At 41.9% G+C, this 19013-nt stretch overlaps 1 protein-coding gene across 1 annotated transcript in view; it reads right to left on the bottom strand.

Annotated features, from left to right (window-relative positions):
• The window catches only part of FNDC1 (fibronectin type III domain containing 1), a 322095-nt gene that overhangs the window by 99705 nt on the left and 203377 nt on the right, over window positions 1–19013 (bottom strand). Inside the window, exons 10-14 of the mRNA XM_040350922.1 lie at window positions 14188–14299; window positions 11860–12225; window positions 3395–3472; window positions 643–789; window positions 308–538 (exon numbers count right to left, since the gene is read on the bottom strand). Of these exons, the coding sequence (XP_040206856.1) occupies window positions 308–538; window positions 643–789; window positions 3395–3472; window positions 11860–12225; window positions 14188–14299 (934 nt within the window). The remainder of the gene's footprint in view (window positions 1–307; window positions 539–642; window positions 790–3394; window positions 3473–11859; window positions 12226–14187; window positions 14300–19013) is intronic.

Genomic DNA, 19013 nt, shown 5'->3' on the forward strand with positions numbered 1-19013 from the left:
ATTATACAACTGTCTTCTATAGATTTCCTTTAGATTTACCATAACCATACAGTAGAAGGTCAAATCTAAACACTTTCAATTATTTGTATGCATTCAGGGAGACCCCTCTACTACACAGTTGAAGGTAAATCTAAAGGAAATTGAATAAAAAAATGGTATGGTGTATGCCAGCTTGAGAGCAATCACAAATCTTTACATTAAACGTTTTACATTTAAAGCATGTCCTTATTGATTCAGTCAGTTTGCATTCAACCAACTGTTATTAAAATTGAAATGATTGAAATGAAAAGCATGAAAATGATGTTACCTGTGATGAAGTCTCCCTTTTTAGGTTTGGCCCAGTCTAGAATGACAAAGGAATGGCAACCCTCAACAGCCACAACAGTAATATTGTATGAGATGTTCTTGGGAGGTAAGATGCTGTTTTCCATTTCTTTAGGGATAAGATCTGCAAGATTTTCCACTTGGAAGTGTTCAAGGGCATCCGTCAAGGAGCAAGGAGTATTCGGATCCTTACTTATATAGGTCACATAAGGCGCTAATAAAGCAAAAAAGACACACAATAATACATTCTGGACTAAAATACTGTACATTTACTTATGAATGTCCAGCAAAAACTAGACATAGACATGATTTCCGTACCTGTAAATCTCCTCTTTCCAGCTGCATCAAATTCAGAAACCAGGTTGTTGTCAAAAGACTTTATTTCTGAATCCTCATAAAACATGGGAGGCTCAGTTGTTGTCGTTGTTTGAATTGGTCGCTGGGTAGTCTCAATAAACTCATAATCTGAAAAGTTTTATGGAATAATTTGTTTAGAAGTTAAATTGTTACTTTAATTAAAGGCTTGGTGCACACTGTGCAGGTTGGTTGCAGGTGCAGGAATCGCATCTGTTCCTGCACCTGCAGACAAATCGTACTGCTCTTAGGACACACGCTTGACTGCCATTCATTCTGAATGGCACCCCTACGCATCTCAGCACACTCGGGTTCGGGAACCACAGGGAAAATGGCATGTTTTTTTAAAAAGGTGCATATTTTTAAAAAGGTGCACCTTTTTTTGTGGAAAACCCAGGCATGGCAGCCCATTCAAATTAATGGGCTGCCGTGCCAGAGCAAACACGGATCGCACACATACGCATAGGTGTCAAATAGGCCTTAAGCATATCCAAAGACAATTTTTTTTTTTTTCATTTCAGAAAGAATTGGGGAAGGTTTAAACCACTGTCAGTTTTACAGACCATCTGTGTCTAATTAGGGAGATTTCCCCTCACTGCCAGTTCTGAAGACTCAACAGGAAAATATCTTTCCAATGTGAAGAAAACTCCTTCTTATATATATATACAAGTGGAGTTACTGTTTATATGTGGTAATTAAGTAAATAAGCTTTCACTGACCTCAGTGGCTGCAGCTGCTCACTGTAGAGCAATTCATCCTAAAATTTACCACATAAACACTTTCATTTTCAATTTAGAAGCTCATCCCACCCTGTTCCCCTAATTCCAGTAGTGACTTACAGTAGCTGCCTCACTGCCTTCTAATCTTTAATGTAACCACAGAACAGATGCGCTGGAGGGGGATGACCAATGAGATGAGGCCCAGCTCTCAAAGACTTCACTCCTTTGTAAACTTTGAAGACAAATTGCTTCACATTGCATGTAGTTACAGAGGTCATTTTGGCTGCTTTCACACGGAGGCGTTGGCGGCCATCATTTTTGCAGAGGTTTTCGGCCACTAGCGGGGCACTTTTAACCCCCGCTAGTGGCCGAAAAAGGGTTAAAATTGCCCGCAAAGTGCTGCAGAAGTGGCGCTTTGCCAGTGGTTCAGCGCCTCTGCCCATTCATTTCAATGCGCAGGAGCGGTGTATACACCGCTCCTTCACCACTCCAAAGATGCTGCTTGCAGGAGTTTTTCTTAACGTCCTGCCAGCGCATCGCCACAGTGTGAAAGCACTCGGGCTTTCACACTGAGACTGCAGGGGAGCCGTTTTTCAAGCGCTTTACAGGCGCTATTTTTAGCCCAAAAGCGCCTGAAAAATGCCTCAGTGTGAAAGGGGTCTAAGGGTTTGTTTTAAAGTCTATTCATGGCTTGTTAGGAATATGTAAATACTTGAAAGGCTATATCCTGGCAATAGTTCTTCTTTGAAAAGATGAGGGTATAAGGAGAGAGAGATGCTGCACAGGGCAAGACAACATATAAGCTATAGCTCCATCTGCATGAACTGAGTAACTATTCTGTATACTTGTCTTATTTCTTATGCTGTCTCTCTCCCATATTTTACTGTACTTAAAAAAAAAAAAGCTTTATGTGGGCTACACAATACACAGATTTATATTTTTTTCACTATAACCTCACTGTAACTTAACACTAACTGGGAGAAACAAAGGGCCAGATCCACAAAAGGGATACGCAGGCGTATCTACTGATACGTCGTCGTATCCCTGTTTCTGTCTATGCGGCTGATTCATAGAATCAGTTACGCATAGATATTCCTAAGATCCGGCAGGTGTAATAGTTTTACACTGTCGGATCTTAGGATGCAGTACCTCGGCCGCCGCTGGGGGCATTTCTCGTCTAAATTCCGCGTCGGGTATGCAAATTAGCACTTACGGAGATCCACAAAGCTTTTTCCCTTCGTTTTTTTTCCGTAAGTGTTAGTTTGCCGTCGCAAAATTAGGGCTGCTTTTACAAAGTGTAAACTTAGTACACCATGTAAAAGTAGACCCTTCTTTCCCGCGACGCTGTAAATTATTTTTTAAAAATTTTTTTTTCCCGCCGCAACTCTTTTTTTTCTTTTACACCCGTCGCGATTCTCAAAACTCGGCGCAACGTAACTTCGCGGAAAGCATGTCTGGAAAATCGTGTTGGGAGCATGCGCAGTACGTCCGGCGCGGGAGCGCGCCTAATTTAAATGGGACTCGCCCCATTAGATTGGGCACGCCTTGCGCCGGACAGATTTAAGTTACACAGCTGCAAATTTCTTGGTAAATGCTTTGTGGATCAGGCACTTAGGTAGAAATTTTGCGGCGGTGTAACTTAAATCCGATCTGGCCCAAAGCTTTTACTAAATAGGATCTTTAAATAATATTCTGGTTGTAAGAATATAAAATCTACATTTAGCCAAGAAAAATACTGGATCTGTACTGCTTATTACCTACTAGAAAATGAGGATGCATTTTCAACATTCAGCAAGGGGCATTTAGATGCTACTTTCATTTTGTACACTTTTCTAAAAACATACCAGCTGAAATCTGATTAGTTGCTATAGTGGCCTTTATACACAAGTAGTGAACCAAAATATATCTCAGTCTGTGATAACAGATCTGTATAGGAATGATTCCCATTTTATCATCAAATAAAATAGTTAGACTGCTAAGGAATAAATAATTATTACCATCATCAAGATCAAAATATGTAACTCTTTCTGGAGGAGTTTCGGTGGTAACGATTAGGTCTTGGCCAGAGTAGCTATCTGTCAAGAGAAAAATGCAGCAAAGGTATTAAAAAAACTCAGCTCTATTACTATAAAAAAGCTGTTTAGGATATAAATGATACAGTCGATATATTTGTGATTTACATTAGGTGCCATGAGCACTTACCTCTAAGCAAATGATATATTTTTAACGCTTTTTAATGTATAAATATTGGCAACACATTTTTTCCTATTTTCAGTAGGTATAGCCATACAACTTCATATAACCTTTATGACAATATTCAAAGCTATGTTAGGACCAGCAGAACAAGAAAATGTCCTGTGTAAGAGATGTGATACTAGCACAGGGTGATACGCTAAAAGTTGAGAGGGGTTTGCTCCTGGGAAATGGGTGTCCAGTTCATTAGGTCAGTTCTAATAATGGTGCTGGTAGAGCTCTCTGCACCAGTGCAGTCCTTAATACTGCAGCCTATGTGCAGACCACTCCAGCAATGCCATTTTGGACAGACACTACCAGTCTACACATATGTAGCACTACCCCTGAAGGAGCTGCTGGTTTGTTTTGGGTGGCATGTTAACTCGTGGCTCCTCCGACATCTAGGGGTGTATGGTGAAAATAGTAGTAACGGAATATCCACGACAGGTGTCTTTTTCTGTGCTCTTTATTACCCAGTCGGGTAAAAACAATAAAACTTGTGGTGAAAGGGTAGAGATTCAGTAGGAAAAGAAATAGCAAATTCAGGCGTAACAATGGGAAACAGTCCTGCTTCCAACAACACTTTCTTCTTCACCACTCCAGCCTCTCTCACTGACCTGGCAGCCAGAGTATCACTCGGAACTTAAGGGAAACGTCTCTGCCACAGACCCTCCTTAGAATTGAGATAGCCGAGATAAACCTCCTTGTTAGGCTTTGCACCTGGATCTCCTTCAGGTAGTTTGCAGTTAGATTATCGACTGATAGGTGACCAACGTCCAGCCTATCCATACCCGGTTACCTTGATCCCCGGTGGATGGTCGAGACCCTATTGGATTGCCAGCCTCTCTTGGCTCTCCTCAGGCGGACTCCCCTACCGAACAGCTTCCTCTCAAAGGAACAACGCTTTGGATCTTCTCAAGATTGGGGACCCAGTCGATCACTGGGGCCCTGCCACAGCTCAAATGTTCCGGACCATTGTGGTCCCGAAACCAGGAACACCGCGTGGCACGCGCACCCTGGCCTGGAAGGCCATTTCGACAGGGCGCAGTGATGTGGTCACCCTAAAGGTGGGTGCCACACTGAAAGAAGAACCCAGACCAATGACGTCTGCCTCAAAATACCCTCCCCCAGCATGCACAGTGAGGAAAACCCCTTCTGATTGGCTATTGGGGAAAAGCACTCAAACCTCGACTCCACTGCTGCCACCTGTCGTACTGGGATGGAATCAGCACCCCAGAAGTGACAGAATTAGCCCACAGCACAGCCAAGCTGAGACAGAGACCCAAATTTAAGCGAATCAGCATGGTCAGAGCTAACTAATTCTCGGACCCCTTCTAAATCTAGACTAGCTCCGGTTCTTAGAAGTAACCAGGTGCTACACATACATGGCAACATGAATTGTTGGTATGTGCAGACCACTTTACTAGTGTCACTTTTACTTTTGTGCTTTGTAAATTGGAGCCATGCATTGCAAAGATTACAATCTAACTCCCAGAATGATGCTGGACCCTGGGCAGGGGTTGACAGAAACAAGTAGCAATCTGTGAGTAACTGCATGATCCTTTAACTCCTAATCCTGACCTCACTGTTAATTAATCCTGATCCTTGAAGTTCAGGGGTCAGGACTAAGTTACGCACATAGTTTAGGGAACAGGATTAAGTAATACACCGAGTTCAGGGCCTGCTCTCTCTTCCTTACTTATTCCTGACCCCTGAACACTGGTGTTACTTAATCCTGTGTTACTTAATCCTGACCCCTGAACACTGGTGTTACTTAATCCTGACCCCTGAACACTGGTGTTACTTAAAACAGTTGTATGGCCAAAAAAAACAAAAAACAAATGCATTATGCATCGCATACTAGGTCATTATGAAATACTTACCTTAGAATTAACCCCCCTGCAGTGTTGCCCAGCCACTGCTGAGTGGGCCGACATGTTACCACGACATTACGTCCCGGGTTTGCGGGCTCCAGCGATGTGAGTGGCTGGAGCCGCAATTACGTCACTCCCGAACACGCCGGACCTTCAGAGCGCATGCTCCGCTGATGTCAGCGGCTGCATGCAAGGTGAATATCTGCTATAAACATCACAAAGCGGTCAATACAACAACTTTAATCCCGACTCCTGAACTTTGTGCATTACCTAATATGTAAACGTACATTCGTCCACACTGGAACAAGCTGAAAAAAAAACATACCTGAAATTCAGCTTTACTTGAACAATCTCAATATAGAAGCTGATGTGTTACTATGCACAGCTGCTCCAGATTCTGTCTTTTACAGTTTTAGTAAATCCCCCCCCCCCCAAATGTATATTATTCTGATCTGATTTTAATAAATGTTTATTTTTCTTTAGATTTGACTATCTTAGGGTCCTTTCACACTAGCGGACCGTTCGTCCGCTCATTACAAGTCCGTTAACGGACTTGTAATGAATCCCTATGGGAACGCGTCCGTTAGCGGATGGAGCATCCGCTAGCGTCCGCGTCAGTCGGGATCTGCTTTTCCGAACGGAAGAAACCCTATTTTTCTTCCGTTCGGCGGAGCGGAACTGATGCAGACGGACAGACGGTCCGTCTGCATCAGGTTCCCCATAGGGCAGAGCGGGACACACGGACCGCCCTATCCGCCGACAGCTGAGCGGGGACCCCCGCTGAGCCGACGGAGACACACGGAGCGGACCCGGAAACGGTCCGCTCCGTGTGAAAGAGCCCTTACTCTTAAACATTTACACAAGTCCTTTTTAAATGATATTCTTTCCAGGAAATAATGTTGACTAGCCTGGTTGAATAATATGGTAAAGATGTAAAATATTAGTTCTCCTGCTCTGTCTGTTTGTCTCTTTTTTGGTCTTTTTTGGACTTGTTCCAGCTATTACCCAACATCTGACAAGGAGCTTGCATAGTTCTCCAAAGAGAGAAATCTCTAAGGTTTGATCAAAAAGCAGATACTGTTACCTCAAACCTAATCATCATTATTCCATTTAAAAGACACAACAGCTTATCTCAAAAAGAAAAACATGTGTCCTCTGTGTTTCCCTCTAGTTGCATGCAGCATGATTTGCAGCATGATTGGACCTGGCAGGTAAAAAACAAATGGCCTAAATTGATAGCAGAATTTGAAAATGTGGAAAACTAAAGCATCCCTTTTGGTGATCAGATGTGATGCTGTACTGCCTCATCTAGGTAGCTTGTTTTATATAGTGATCTACAGGAAATATAGATTTTGGTGTATTCACCAACATGATAGGTTATCAGATATGATGCTGTACTGCCTCTCCTATGTAGCTTATTTTATATAGTGATCTGCAGGAAAAATAGATTTTGATGTACCATATTTACCAAAATGATGCATAAATTCTGATTAATACTTACAGATTCATAACAATATCCTCAGCATGACAAAATATAGCTGGTACGAAGATAGCATAAGGACCAACAAACAGGATGAGTAAGAAGAGAAGACCAAATTAGCCCAATGATCCATTGACTCAAAACCTGCAATCTGCATCATGGGCCTCTTACATCCAGTTTGAATGGTACAACCTTGATGTGAATGCTGGGCCATCAATATAAATGGCATTTTGTTATTACCCCAATTATCTAATGGTGCAGGGTGGCCAATCAGGGGAAGAAGAAGAAGAAGAAGAAGAAGAAGAAGAAGAAGAAGAAGAAGAAGAAGAAGGTACCATCCCAAAAACTAATAAGCACTTATACAAGTGAAACCATGTGCCATGGTCTCCTTCTATCCTAAAATATTCATGTTGAAAATACAATAATATCAAAAGCCTGATTCTACACTAAATACATTACATTGTGGCTCTGGTATACAAATTTATTTTTGCATGGATAAGAAAAAGGTAATAAATTGAAGGAATCATTTTCATTTGCTAATACTGTCCATGACACTATACATGACCTTATGACCAGCAGGTCTTATATTTCTTAAATGTTTAATTTATTTTTGATAATGGCCAATTAATCACCACTCACAGTTATTGTAGGATACTACAATGTCAATTTTGTAATTTACTACATTCCACCTGACAGGTGTGACTGGTGAACAGGCTTCCACTCTTTGTGCTAATAAAGTACTTGTCCTGTACAATCTCCAGGATACACCCCAGTGGTTTAAATCACTCACCAGATCTATTTACCTCTTATTCAAATGATGGCCAAACAATGCTGAATAAAAATATAGTTAGTAAAGAGATGTTCTGGTTCCGTCTATGTCTCCACATAACCCCATCAAGGAAGAAAGCCCAAGGGGAGAAGTCTATAGCTGGAAAGAGTACCCTCTCTTTGTTTAAAATAGTACAATCCCAATCAGTGAATGAATGGGTAGTGGAAATGCACTCTATTGAGAGGATGGAATTGGACTCTATTGAGAGGATTGCAGATTTTTGAATGCAGATTTTAGGGGTTGTTAATAAACAGTGTGCGGAAGTTAGTTCTAAATAACACAGAGTGCAGGGGTCATGCATAAGTAATGCAGAGTTCATAAATCATTGGTATGTAATGCAGAGTGAAGGGGTCAGGAGAACATAATGCAGAGTTCAGAGGCCAGTAGTATGTAGCATTCAGGGCTCTTTAGTATGCAATTGGGCAGAGGTCTGGAGTATTTATTACAGGGTGCAGGGTATTTAACATGTAACACACAGGGCAGAGGTCCTGGAGTAAGCAGTATGCAGGGGTCAGTAGTATGTTATGCAGAGGTCAAAGTACATGCATCTACATTGTAGGCAGCATAAAACTGCTGATTCCTCTTATAACACTGCTAGCCCAGCAGTGAGGATCTGCCATTATAGCTGTGCAAACTTCTACCCACCTGGCACTGATCTTCCACTTTCCTTTCACCCAATTCCAGCCTGTAGAGATCTGCTCTACAGCACAAGTCCCCCCTCCACCCCACAAGATCACACCTCATGGTTAGTCGCTATCACAACAGTTGAAGTCAGAATACTTCTTATTATACATACTTTTGATGGCTGCACTCTGTACAGTAGACTACACGTTACATACTCCTGACCAATGCACTTTGTACATTGAGTTGTACGTTAAATACCCCTGACCATTGCACTCTGTATGTTGGGTCAAACGTCATGTACTCCTGAACCCTGCACTATATACACAGAGGGCCAGATTCACAAAAGAGATACGACGGCGTATCTCCTGATACACCGTCGTATCTCTGTGATCCGCCCGTCCTAACTATGCGGCTGATTCATAGAATCAGTACGTTCGGCGCGGGAACGCGCCTAATTTAAATGGTGCCCGCCCCATTTGAATTGGGCGGGCTTGCGCAGAGCGCATTTACGTTACACCGCCGCAAGTTTACAGGTAAGTGCTTTGTGAATCAGGCACTTACGCTGCAAACTTACGGCGGTGTAACGTAAATGGATTACGTTACGCCGCCGCTGCGTAGCGGAAATGTATGTGAATCTGGCCCTATATGTTCCTGACCCCTGCAATCTATTTGTTATATTTTAATTACAATCTCCTGACCAAAGAGTTTATTGTTGCTGGTTTCTATATAGTCCCTAACTATTTAAATAAAGTTCTCCTTTAGTGTAGCATTAGCTCTATGTCAATACTTGATGTACAAAATGCATATGTAATAGAAGAGTTTCTATTTTTAAAATGATGATGCTGGGATTTATATGTCTGTGAGACTCTGGCTTATGGCACAGTAGTTAAAGTATATGTATTGCCAAAGTTTTCTGATGACAAATCTAACAACTGGATTTCCCATCACTTCTGTCTTTTTGAAAATACCCACCAGGACACATAGAGAGATGCATTTACCCCTCGAGAACACAAATGACTATACATATATTTTAAAAATATTTTGAGGGTATGAGGACTGGCATATGTATGCCTATTAAGCAATGAGAAGATTCATCTTCTATTTAACTATATACCTTGAAGCCCCTCCTAATGACAGCACAATGCCCCAAAGTGCCCCAGGGCTTCCACTATACTAGAAATACCAATGCTCATATGGAAATCTGGGCAGATCAAAATCCCTAAGATTTAAAACATTGGGCCAGATTCACAGTGGAGATACGACGGCGTATCTGCTGATACGCCGTCGTATCTCTGTTTCTATCTATGCGACTGATTCATAGAATCAGTTACGCATAGATAGCCAGAAGATCCGACAGGTGTAATTGTTTTACACTGTCGGCCGCCGCTGGGGGGAGTTCGCGTCGTAAACCAGCGTCGGGTATGCAAATTAGGAGTTACGGCGATTCACGACGGATTTTCACGTTCTCTACGTCGCCGCTAGTCTAGTTTCCCGTCGCAAAGTTAGTCGTCGTTTTAGGTGCCCTAACTTTAGTCAGCAAGCGTATTGCTGTCTAAAGTATGGCCGTCGTTCCCGCGTCGAAATTTAAAAATCAACGTCGTTTGCGTAAGCCGTCCGGGAATACGGAAGTACGCTACGCGCGTCGCCGTTCGAAAAAATTACGTCACGGCGCGCAATGCACGACGGGAGTTCGGAAACGGAGCATGCGCGGTAGGTCCGACGCGGGAGCGCGCCTAATTTAAATGGCACACGCCCATTTAAATTGGCCCGCCTTGCGCCGGAGGCCGCCGGCATAGGTTTTCATCGCAAGTGCTTGGTGAATCAGGCACTTGCGATGAAAAATTGCGGCGGTGTAACGTATCTACGATACGTTACGCCGCCGCTCTTCTTTCTGAATCTGGCCCATTGTCTTTTAAAAATTGAAGAATGTTGGATTTACACATCATAATCTTTTCTCCCACTTACTGTATATAAAACAAGGAATGCAGTAGAAGACATTTAAAAAATGTAATATATATTTTGTGTGTTGCCATATGTTATGTCTCTTCCTTTTCTTTTAATTTTCCCTTTTCCTTATATCTCCACCATCTTTATTTACACTTTTCTACTTTACTGTTCCATTGTGTTCTCTGCTCAGTTTATGCTCCAAGAGTCAGACAACGCTCACTTAGGGCCAGATCCTCAAAGATCTGCCTATCTTTATGCAGGCGTAGCGTACACTACGCCGCCGTAACTTATTTTCTTTTTTTCGAATCCACAAAGAATTCACGCCATAAGTTACGGTGGTGTAGTGTATCTTTGGCGGCGTAATGGCGCGCCATTGAAATCTCTATGATGGGGGCGTGTTTTATGTAAATACGTCGTGACCCGACGTTTTTTTTAACTGCGCATGCGCCGTCCGTGGGGGTATCCCAGTGCGCATGCTCGAAATTAAACCGGAACCAGCCAATGCTTACGACGGTGACGTCATTCTACGCAAATTCCTATTCGCGAACGACTTACGCAAATGACGTAAAAAAATTAAAATTGTACGCGGGAACGACGGCCATACTTAACATTGAGTACGCCTCATAATAGCAGCTTTAACTATACGCCGGAAAAAGCCGAAAGCAAACAACGTAAAAAAATGCGCCAGCCGGACGTACGTTCGTGGATCGCCGTAACTAGCTAATTTGCATACTCGACGCGGAATTCGACGGAAACGCCACCTAGCGGCCGCCGAAAAATTGCACCTAGGATCCGACGGCGTACTAAGACGAGATGCCATCGTATCTTGTTTTGTAGGATACAAAACAAAGATACGATGCGGGAACTTTGAAATTACGCCGGCGTATCAATAGATACGCCGGCGTAATTTCTTTGTGGATCTGCCCCTTAGTATGGCTCTATTGCTAGCCTTCCCATTTGTCCCTTGTCTACATTATATGTCTCACTCACTGCTTCTTATATATCTGTTAAAGAAAAAAAAGGCATCTGATGAAGGCGGATCACCACACACACACAAAGAAAGTTCTTTACTACACAGTTGTCACAAAATCTTGCTTTTGCACACAAAAAAACATCCAAATTCACTATTTGCAAAACTTTAAGGCCTTGTTCACACCATGGTGCATGCATCTGCAAGGGCACCAAAAAAACAAAAACTGTTCTCTATGTGTCCTGTTCCCACCACAATGTGCAGGTTTATGCAGTATGTTTATGTATGCCGTTTTCTGCACATGAAAAAAACTGACATGACAACATTGGTGTGCACAGGGCACATAACTGACACGCATGAAAACTTATGTCAACGTACATGAAAACTGATGTAAACTGATGTGAAACTGATGTCTCTGCAAGTGAAATCTGCATTGTTGGTGTGAATGTATGCACCTATGGTGTGAACGAGCCCTTAAACAAAGAAAACATACAGTTCCATATTACCTTCTGTATAACAATCAGGCTTGTCATCAGGACCCACAATCATATTTCCTTCTTCGTCATACTGTGCATAAGAGCCTGGTGCACATGTAGGTATTACTAGTTCTTCTGTTGTTGGTTCAACAGTTGTTGGTTCAGGTGTAGTGGTTGTTGGAGGAAGGGTGGTTGTGCTAGTAGTAGTTGGAATTGGAGTAGTGACCATCCTTGTTGTAGGAATTCTGGTTGTCCTTGCCACTTCAAGTCCCCTGAGAGGCCGTCCTCCTAGACTCAGCACAGGCTTGTCTTGAGCACTTGCTACTGGTTTACTGAACCTTCCGTGTCCAAACAGAGGTAAACCATCTGGGCTAACAACGGGAGTACCATTCATATCTGTTTGTTTTTTTACAAGAAACAATGTAAGGTGACAATACAAATACAATACAAAATGTATTACTTAACCTACAATGAATGACTGGTGTTTAACCAAGTCTCAGGAAGTTCAAGTGCATAGCAGTGCATGTTCAGCACTAGCTTTGGCTTGCATATCACAACTCGGCTCCTCTGACCTGTGACCTGACCTGCGTTCTGCTTTTCATTGTTTAACCCAGCTTGACCCCTGACTGTGTTGTCTCCCAACCTCTTGTTGCTAATCTTGGTTGTTATCCTGACTACACCTTCTGCGCATTGCCTAGTATCTGTTCTGCCTTTCTATCATCCAACCTGGCCTAAATTTCAGCATCTGACTTGGTACCTCTGCTGTCCAGCTGTTGCAGACTTGACTCGCCCTGATTATGGCTTTTCTCATTGTATCTGCAAGTTCCTGTGCCTGATCTGCATACAAGCTTCCTGCATAGACCTGGTCCAAGCATCTCCAGTTTTTTAATCTTCTGCTGCCTCTGGAACAATTGCAGGCACCCATGACACTTGTCATCCTGTTACACTCTGTGTCCAACTCCAGGGTGTACTGAACAGGAGTTGTAAAGGAACCCCTCCCATTAACTTGGCCTTTTTCAGGTATGTGACATCAAGTATACAAGGAGTGCTTGCTTTAGTAACCTTTTATATGATCCACCTGTGAGTAAATAATTGAATAGAAATCTACCCTTGGTCCCAATAGCAGCTACTAATATATAATGGCAATGACTCTTGGGGGTTTCTAGTATGCACATGTTCAAATAATTTTCAAAAGTCCTAAAATGCCCTGTGTATATAGTGATGCATTTAGAACTCTTCAGACCAGAAAATGTATTTTAGTTATCGGCAGTGCAATAATGGTGTTTCTTAGTCCACTACAAACACTTTTTTTCCCATGCATAGACGAGCTGCACTGGTTAGTCATTGGATATACCCAATGCAACCAAGATTAAAACACGTTGTGCCTTAACATTGTGGTTATTTTAACAAATAATTGTATTTGTTTGTTAATTGCAGAATGACACTTCTCTATTATGGCTCGAGCCACCCATTTCAAATTAATTTGCCAAACACCATCTTCAATAGATGCTTTGTAGGAAGTATCTTGCGGTCAAAACTATACACCTTAGGCCGCGTACACACGGTTGATCCATCCGATTAAAATGGTCCGATGGACCGTTTTCATCGGTTCACCGCTGAAGCGGCCTGATGGTCTGATGTGCGTACACACCATCCGTTCAAAATCCGATCAGTCAGGGTCAGAACGCGGTGACGTAAAACACACGACGTGCTGAAAAAAACGAAGTTCAATGCTTCCAAGCATGCGTCGACTTGATTCTGAGCATGCGCGGGTTTTGAACCAATGCTTTTGTGTACTAACCATCGGTTTGGACCTATCGGTCAGCGGTCCATCGGTTCGATTTTAAAGCAAGTTCTCTCATTTTTGTCCGAAGGACAAAAGACCGATGGGGCGTACACACGGACGGTTTGGACCGATGAAACTGAACTTCTGTCCGTTTTCATCGGTTTGGACCGATGGTGTGTACGCGGCCTTAGAGATTGATAGCCACACCTAGCAAAGTTAAAATCTTGTCTGAATATATATGAATAAATATATATATATATATATATATATATATATATATATATATATATATATATATATATATATATACACACACACACACATCTTGTCTGAATATATATATATTTATTATATCTTTTCATGTGACAACACTGAAGAAATTACACTTTGCTACAATGCAAAGTAGTGAGTGTACAACTTGTATAACAGTGTAAAATTTCTGTCAAAATAACTCAACACACAGCCATTAATGTCTAAACCACTGGCAACAAAAGTGAGTAACCCTTTATTATGCTTTTAACAGATAAGGAAAGACTTGTATGTCAGGAATCATAAGTGAAGAGTTTACATACCCACAATGGTCCGACCATCTCCTCCCATTTGTATACGTAGAGGCTTTCCTTGAGAATCCTGAAGATATCGTCCTTCTGGGTTAAGGACCAACCCACGATTTAAATCTACAACCTAAAATCAATCAAACTGTAAAGGCAAAATATTCTACAAGTGATATGCATCAAATAATATACATTGGTGGCTAAACATTTTATTTATTCTCATTCATTTTTATTTAATGTTCAGACTTTATAGTCTTCTATTATTTATTTGATATTTTTAAATGTTCTGTTTATCTGTCCTGTAAATTAGTGTATTTATCTTTGTTTGGTTCTTGTTTCTCTAAAGATTAATTTATTGCCATATAGAGGTACAGTATATGGCAATTTCCTATCAATTTCAACTGCTAAACCAGCTTTTCAGTCACAAAACCACTGAGTGCCTCAGTAAGCAATCTATGTAGCTCTTTATCGGGGGGGTATAAAGAAAATTTCTAGCCATCAGAAGCATTCATTGTCACATTTTTCAAATTCTCTCAGGTGCAGATCTCTCTCCCAAGAAAGAAATAGGAAGTTAGTATTAGCCTTTAGTTTATCTCTTTTAGCCCAGGTTCACACTGGGTATGATTTGCTTCGATTTGAGATGCAATTTCATATGTGAAATCGCATCTCAAATCGGCGGCATTTGCCGGCAATTGTCAGCAATGACACCGTCCTAATCGGTGCGACGCCGCATCTGCGGCGCTGCACCGATTTCAAAAAGTAGTTCCTGTACTAATTTTTGCGATTTCGGGCCACGATTTACATTGACATCTGTGCAGAAACCTGCACAGATGTCTCTTAAATCGCGGCCAAAATCGGGACTGCCAGCGGGAGTGAAGCTCTGCGAGTTCAGCTGAACTCGCACGGCTTCACTCCCGCAGCCCAGTGTGAACCAGGGCTCAATCTTCAGAACAATAGTTTAAGGATAAGTAGCTGTCAGTGAGGCAAATTTTAATCTTTTTTTTATATGAGAAGCTAGATTGGTAAATTCATTAAATTATTTGGGTACCTAATCAACAGGTCAAAATCAAAATTAGAATATTCCTCATGTTCCTCATATTCCTCATGTTGTCATTTTTTATTCAAAAAAAGTTAAATGTTATATGAAATGTTTAAATTATTTACATTCGTGAATCGGCGTATCTAGCTAATTTGCATATTTGAGGTGGAAATCTACGGAAGCGCCACCTAGCGGCCAGCGTAAATATGCAACTAAGATACGACAGCGTAAGAGACTTACGCCGCTCGTATCTTAGCCAAATTTATGAGTAACTGATTCTAAGAATCAGCCGCATAAATACGACGGCTCTCATTCGGACTTACGACGCCGTACATGGCGATACGCCGTCGTAAGTCCTTTGAGAATCTGGGCCATAAGCTTCACAGTGGTGCACTAATAAAAATGTGAAAACAAAAAATAAATGTCCATGACAGAATATATAAGCACACAAATGTCCATAAACAATATGAAAATATTGCAACTTAGTGCATAAATGGTGTCTAATTAAATGTGATGAAGTACAGTAGGTGTGGAACACTTCAGCTGAAAGACGAAATATTCTCCACCAAAGTGATATGTGCCAATTCCACTCCCTTAAAGTGGTTGTAAACCCTGTACAACCAATTTTCCCTACATGTAAGTCTATAATAAGGCTTACCTGTAGGTACTGGAAATATCTCCTAAACCTATGTGGTTTAGGACATATTCGCAATATACGCTTGCACTGACGTCATCGCTGCATGCGCACTCAGGAAAGGGCTCAATCGTGCCGTTTCTATAGTGCCTTTGCCATGACCATTGTCTCCCGAGTGCAGGTGCGGGAGTGACGTCACAAGACTCCGGCCAATAACCGAGCCAGAGTCCATGACCCCGGAAGGAAGAGGGGTTGAAGATGGATGCAGCCACACAGTGGGGATAGCGGTGACATTGTGGCTTCTTCTGCAAGTAAGTGGCACATAATGGGCGCTAGTATGCAATGCATACTAGACATGTGCATTTGTTTTCGTCCGAATGCATTTTCGTCTGAATTTCGGGTATTTTCGTTATCGTTTTAACAAACGAAAACGAACGAGCGGAATCCGAAATCCGAAAGATCCTACATAAAAAAATGCTTTATTTTCGTTTTCGTTGCTACAATAGTTTAATATAGATAGGAGATTCGACGTGACGCTGACAATAGCAATCTGTGTCTATCGAATCTGTGGTCGAATGTGCCTAATCTTAACTCTAATAGATTATTCTACATATAGAGGAAAGATTCAACATTATAGAGACAGTGTTGGGGTAGACCATTCGACATGAACGACGAAAAACATACAAACGTCAAATCTGTCATTGAAGGCTTATGGTGTCTGTCGAAAGTTCTAAGAAGATTCTTAAACTGTACGACACCGCAATCGTACATTTCCGGTCAAATGCTCAGCCCATAGGCTATAGAAGAATTTGAATGTTGGTTGACTAGTAATAATAATTGATCGCATTTCCAGGGTCACCGTCTTGACATCCAAGTCTAGTTGGCCTGACACGTCTTTTCACTTCCGATTTCGTCTCACAGGGGACCCCCTGTGACCCTGTGCATGTGAACAATTAGTTAGTGAGTTCGCAGGACTGTGGCACCCAGCATGATTGAGATTGTTTTACTCAAAGACTATTTTGTTAAAATACTATGAGCTAGATTCAGGTACAGCGGCGTACCTTTTGGCCGGCGTAGCGCATATCATATGCGCTACGCCGACGTAAATCAGGGAGCCCAGAACAGTATTCAGAAAGATCTGGCGCCGTACGTTGCGCCAGCGTAGTGTAAATAGGCAGGCGTAAGCCCGCCTAATTTAAATGTGAAAGGTAGTGGGCGTGTTGTATACAAATTAGCCGTGACCCCATGTAAATGACTTCCCGAACTAACGGCGCATGCGCGCGCATGCTCAGAGTCACGTCGCATATACTCCCTAAGATACGTCGGCTCAATGCTTTCGACGTGAACGTAACCTACACACAGCCCCATTCACGTACCACTTACGTAAACGACGTAAAATTCGACAGCTGTTCCGACGCCCATACCTTAACATTGGCTGCGCCTCATATAGCAGGGGTAACGTTACGCCGGACGTAAGCCTTACGTAAACGACGTAGTGGGCGCAAGTACGTTTGTGAATCGGCGTATCTAGGTAATTTACATATTCTACGCGTAAATCTACGGAAGCGCCCCTAGCGGCCAGCGTAAATATGCACCCTAGATACGACAGCCTACTAACACTTACGTCGGTCGGAGGAAGCTGAAATTCAGGCGTATCTAGCTCCATGAATAGCATGCATAGATACAACGGCGCATCTTCTAACTTACGCGGCGTATCAATAGATACGCCAACGTAAAGCCTTTGTGAATCTTGCTCTATGTTTTTATGATGTAGGTGCATCACTTTTAAATAAACGGTTACCTTAAGGTGTTTTAGTGGAGTCTCGAATTTTATCTTCACATGAGGAGATTGATGTTACCACCTGGATGAAGTTTGGGGATCTACAGAGGCGCTTTTTGCGAGAGTGACTGGCAACTACATCTGGTGAGCTTTATTCTTAAGGGAGTGGAATTGCCACATATCACTTTGGTGGAGGATATTTGGTGTTTCAGCTGACGTTTTTAACACCTACTTGATCCCATTTAATTGGACTATTTAGGCACAGGGTTGCAATATTGTCATATTGTTTATGGACATTTGTGTGCTTATATATTCTTTCATGGACACTTATTTTTTGTTTTCACTTTTTTATTAGTGCGCTACTGTGAAGCTTATATTTGTTACTGCATGTTATATGTTTAACCTATTGTATTTGTTTATCTTTTCTTAAGTAGCGCCACAATTGTATTTTCATTCAAGAGTGCAGTGCACACATATATAAGAGTTGAAATAAAGTTTACTGACGCTGCTTTCTATAAAATAATAAAAAAACAGATGCTCCCTCTGAAAGGTATAAATACAGACAATTAAGTATAGTTAAGTTAAAGCGGTTGTAAACCGCTGGACTTTTTTTTCTCTTCCTGAAAAGTAAAGCCATAATGTGCTAGTATGCAATGCATACTAGCACATTATGTAAAACTTACCTTAAAACTAAGCTGTTCCAGTGCCCAAATGGCAGCGCTGCAGCCGCATCCATTTTCACCCATCTTGGTTCCGTGTTCGCGGGCTCCGGGTTCGCGGGCTCAGCTCTGAAGAAGTTATGTTACGAATGTAATGCGTACGGGGGAGGTAGCTACGTATGTCTTCACCCGCTGCTATCCACAGACTCGTTACCATTACATGCTGTATATTTTCAGCTTGAATGTGAGTAGCCTGTATACTTTTATAATAAATGCTTTTTTAAGTATAACGGAGAGCACTTAGATCCTCTTTTCTTATTGCATTATCCTACATTGCCTGCTGAGTGAAGGGAGACCGCTCATTTCCCGGAGTATAAGCTGTTATTTAGGAGACGCTTTTGAGGCATCTGATCCATGTTTATTCTGATTGCATGACTTCCTGTTGATTCAGGGGTCCATGCTGGAAGGTGAGAGTACCCAGATAGCCCTAAGGTGGAGGGATTGTCACACCTGTGAATTCTTCAGCACTGGTGGAATATTTTGTGGACTCTTATTTATTTATTAATTATCCATCACTATTTTCTTGGACTGTTCACTACATAAATTTGGATATTTTATCCGCATTTTTTCTTAATTATTTATTTATCTTGGTTTATATTATTGTGCTGCACTTTTCTGGTATATCACTATACACACAACTCCCTAAAAACAACAGTAAACAAACCTGTGTAC

This window comes from Rana temporaria, chromosome 4 (assembly GCF_905171775.1).
Source record: "Rana temporaria chromosome 4, aRanTem1.1, whole genome shotgun sequence".
NCBI lineage: Eukaryota > Metazoa > Chordata > Amphibia > Anura > Ranidae > Rana > Rana temporaria.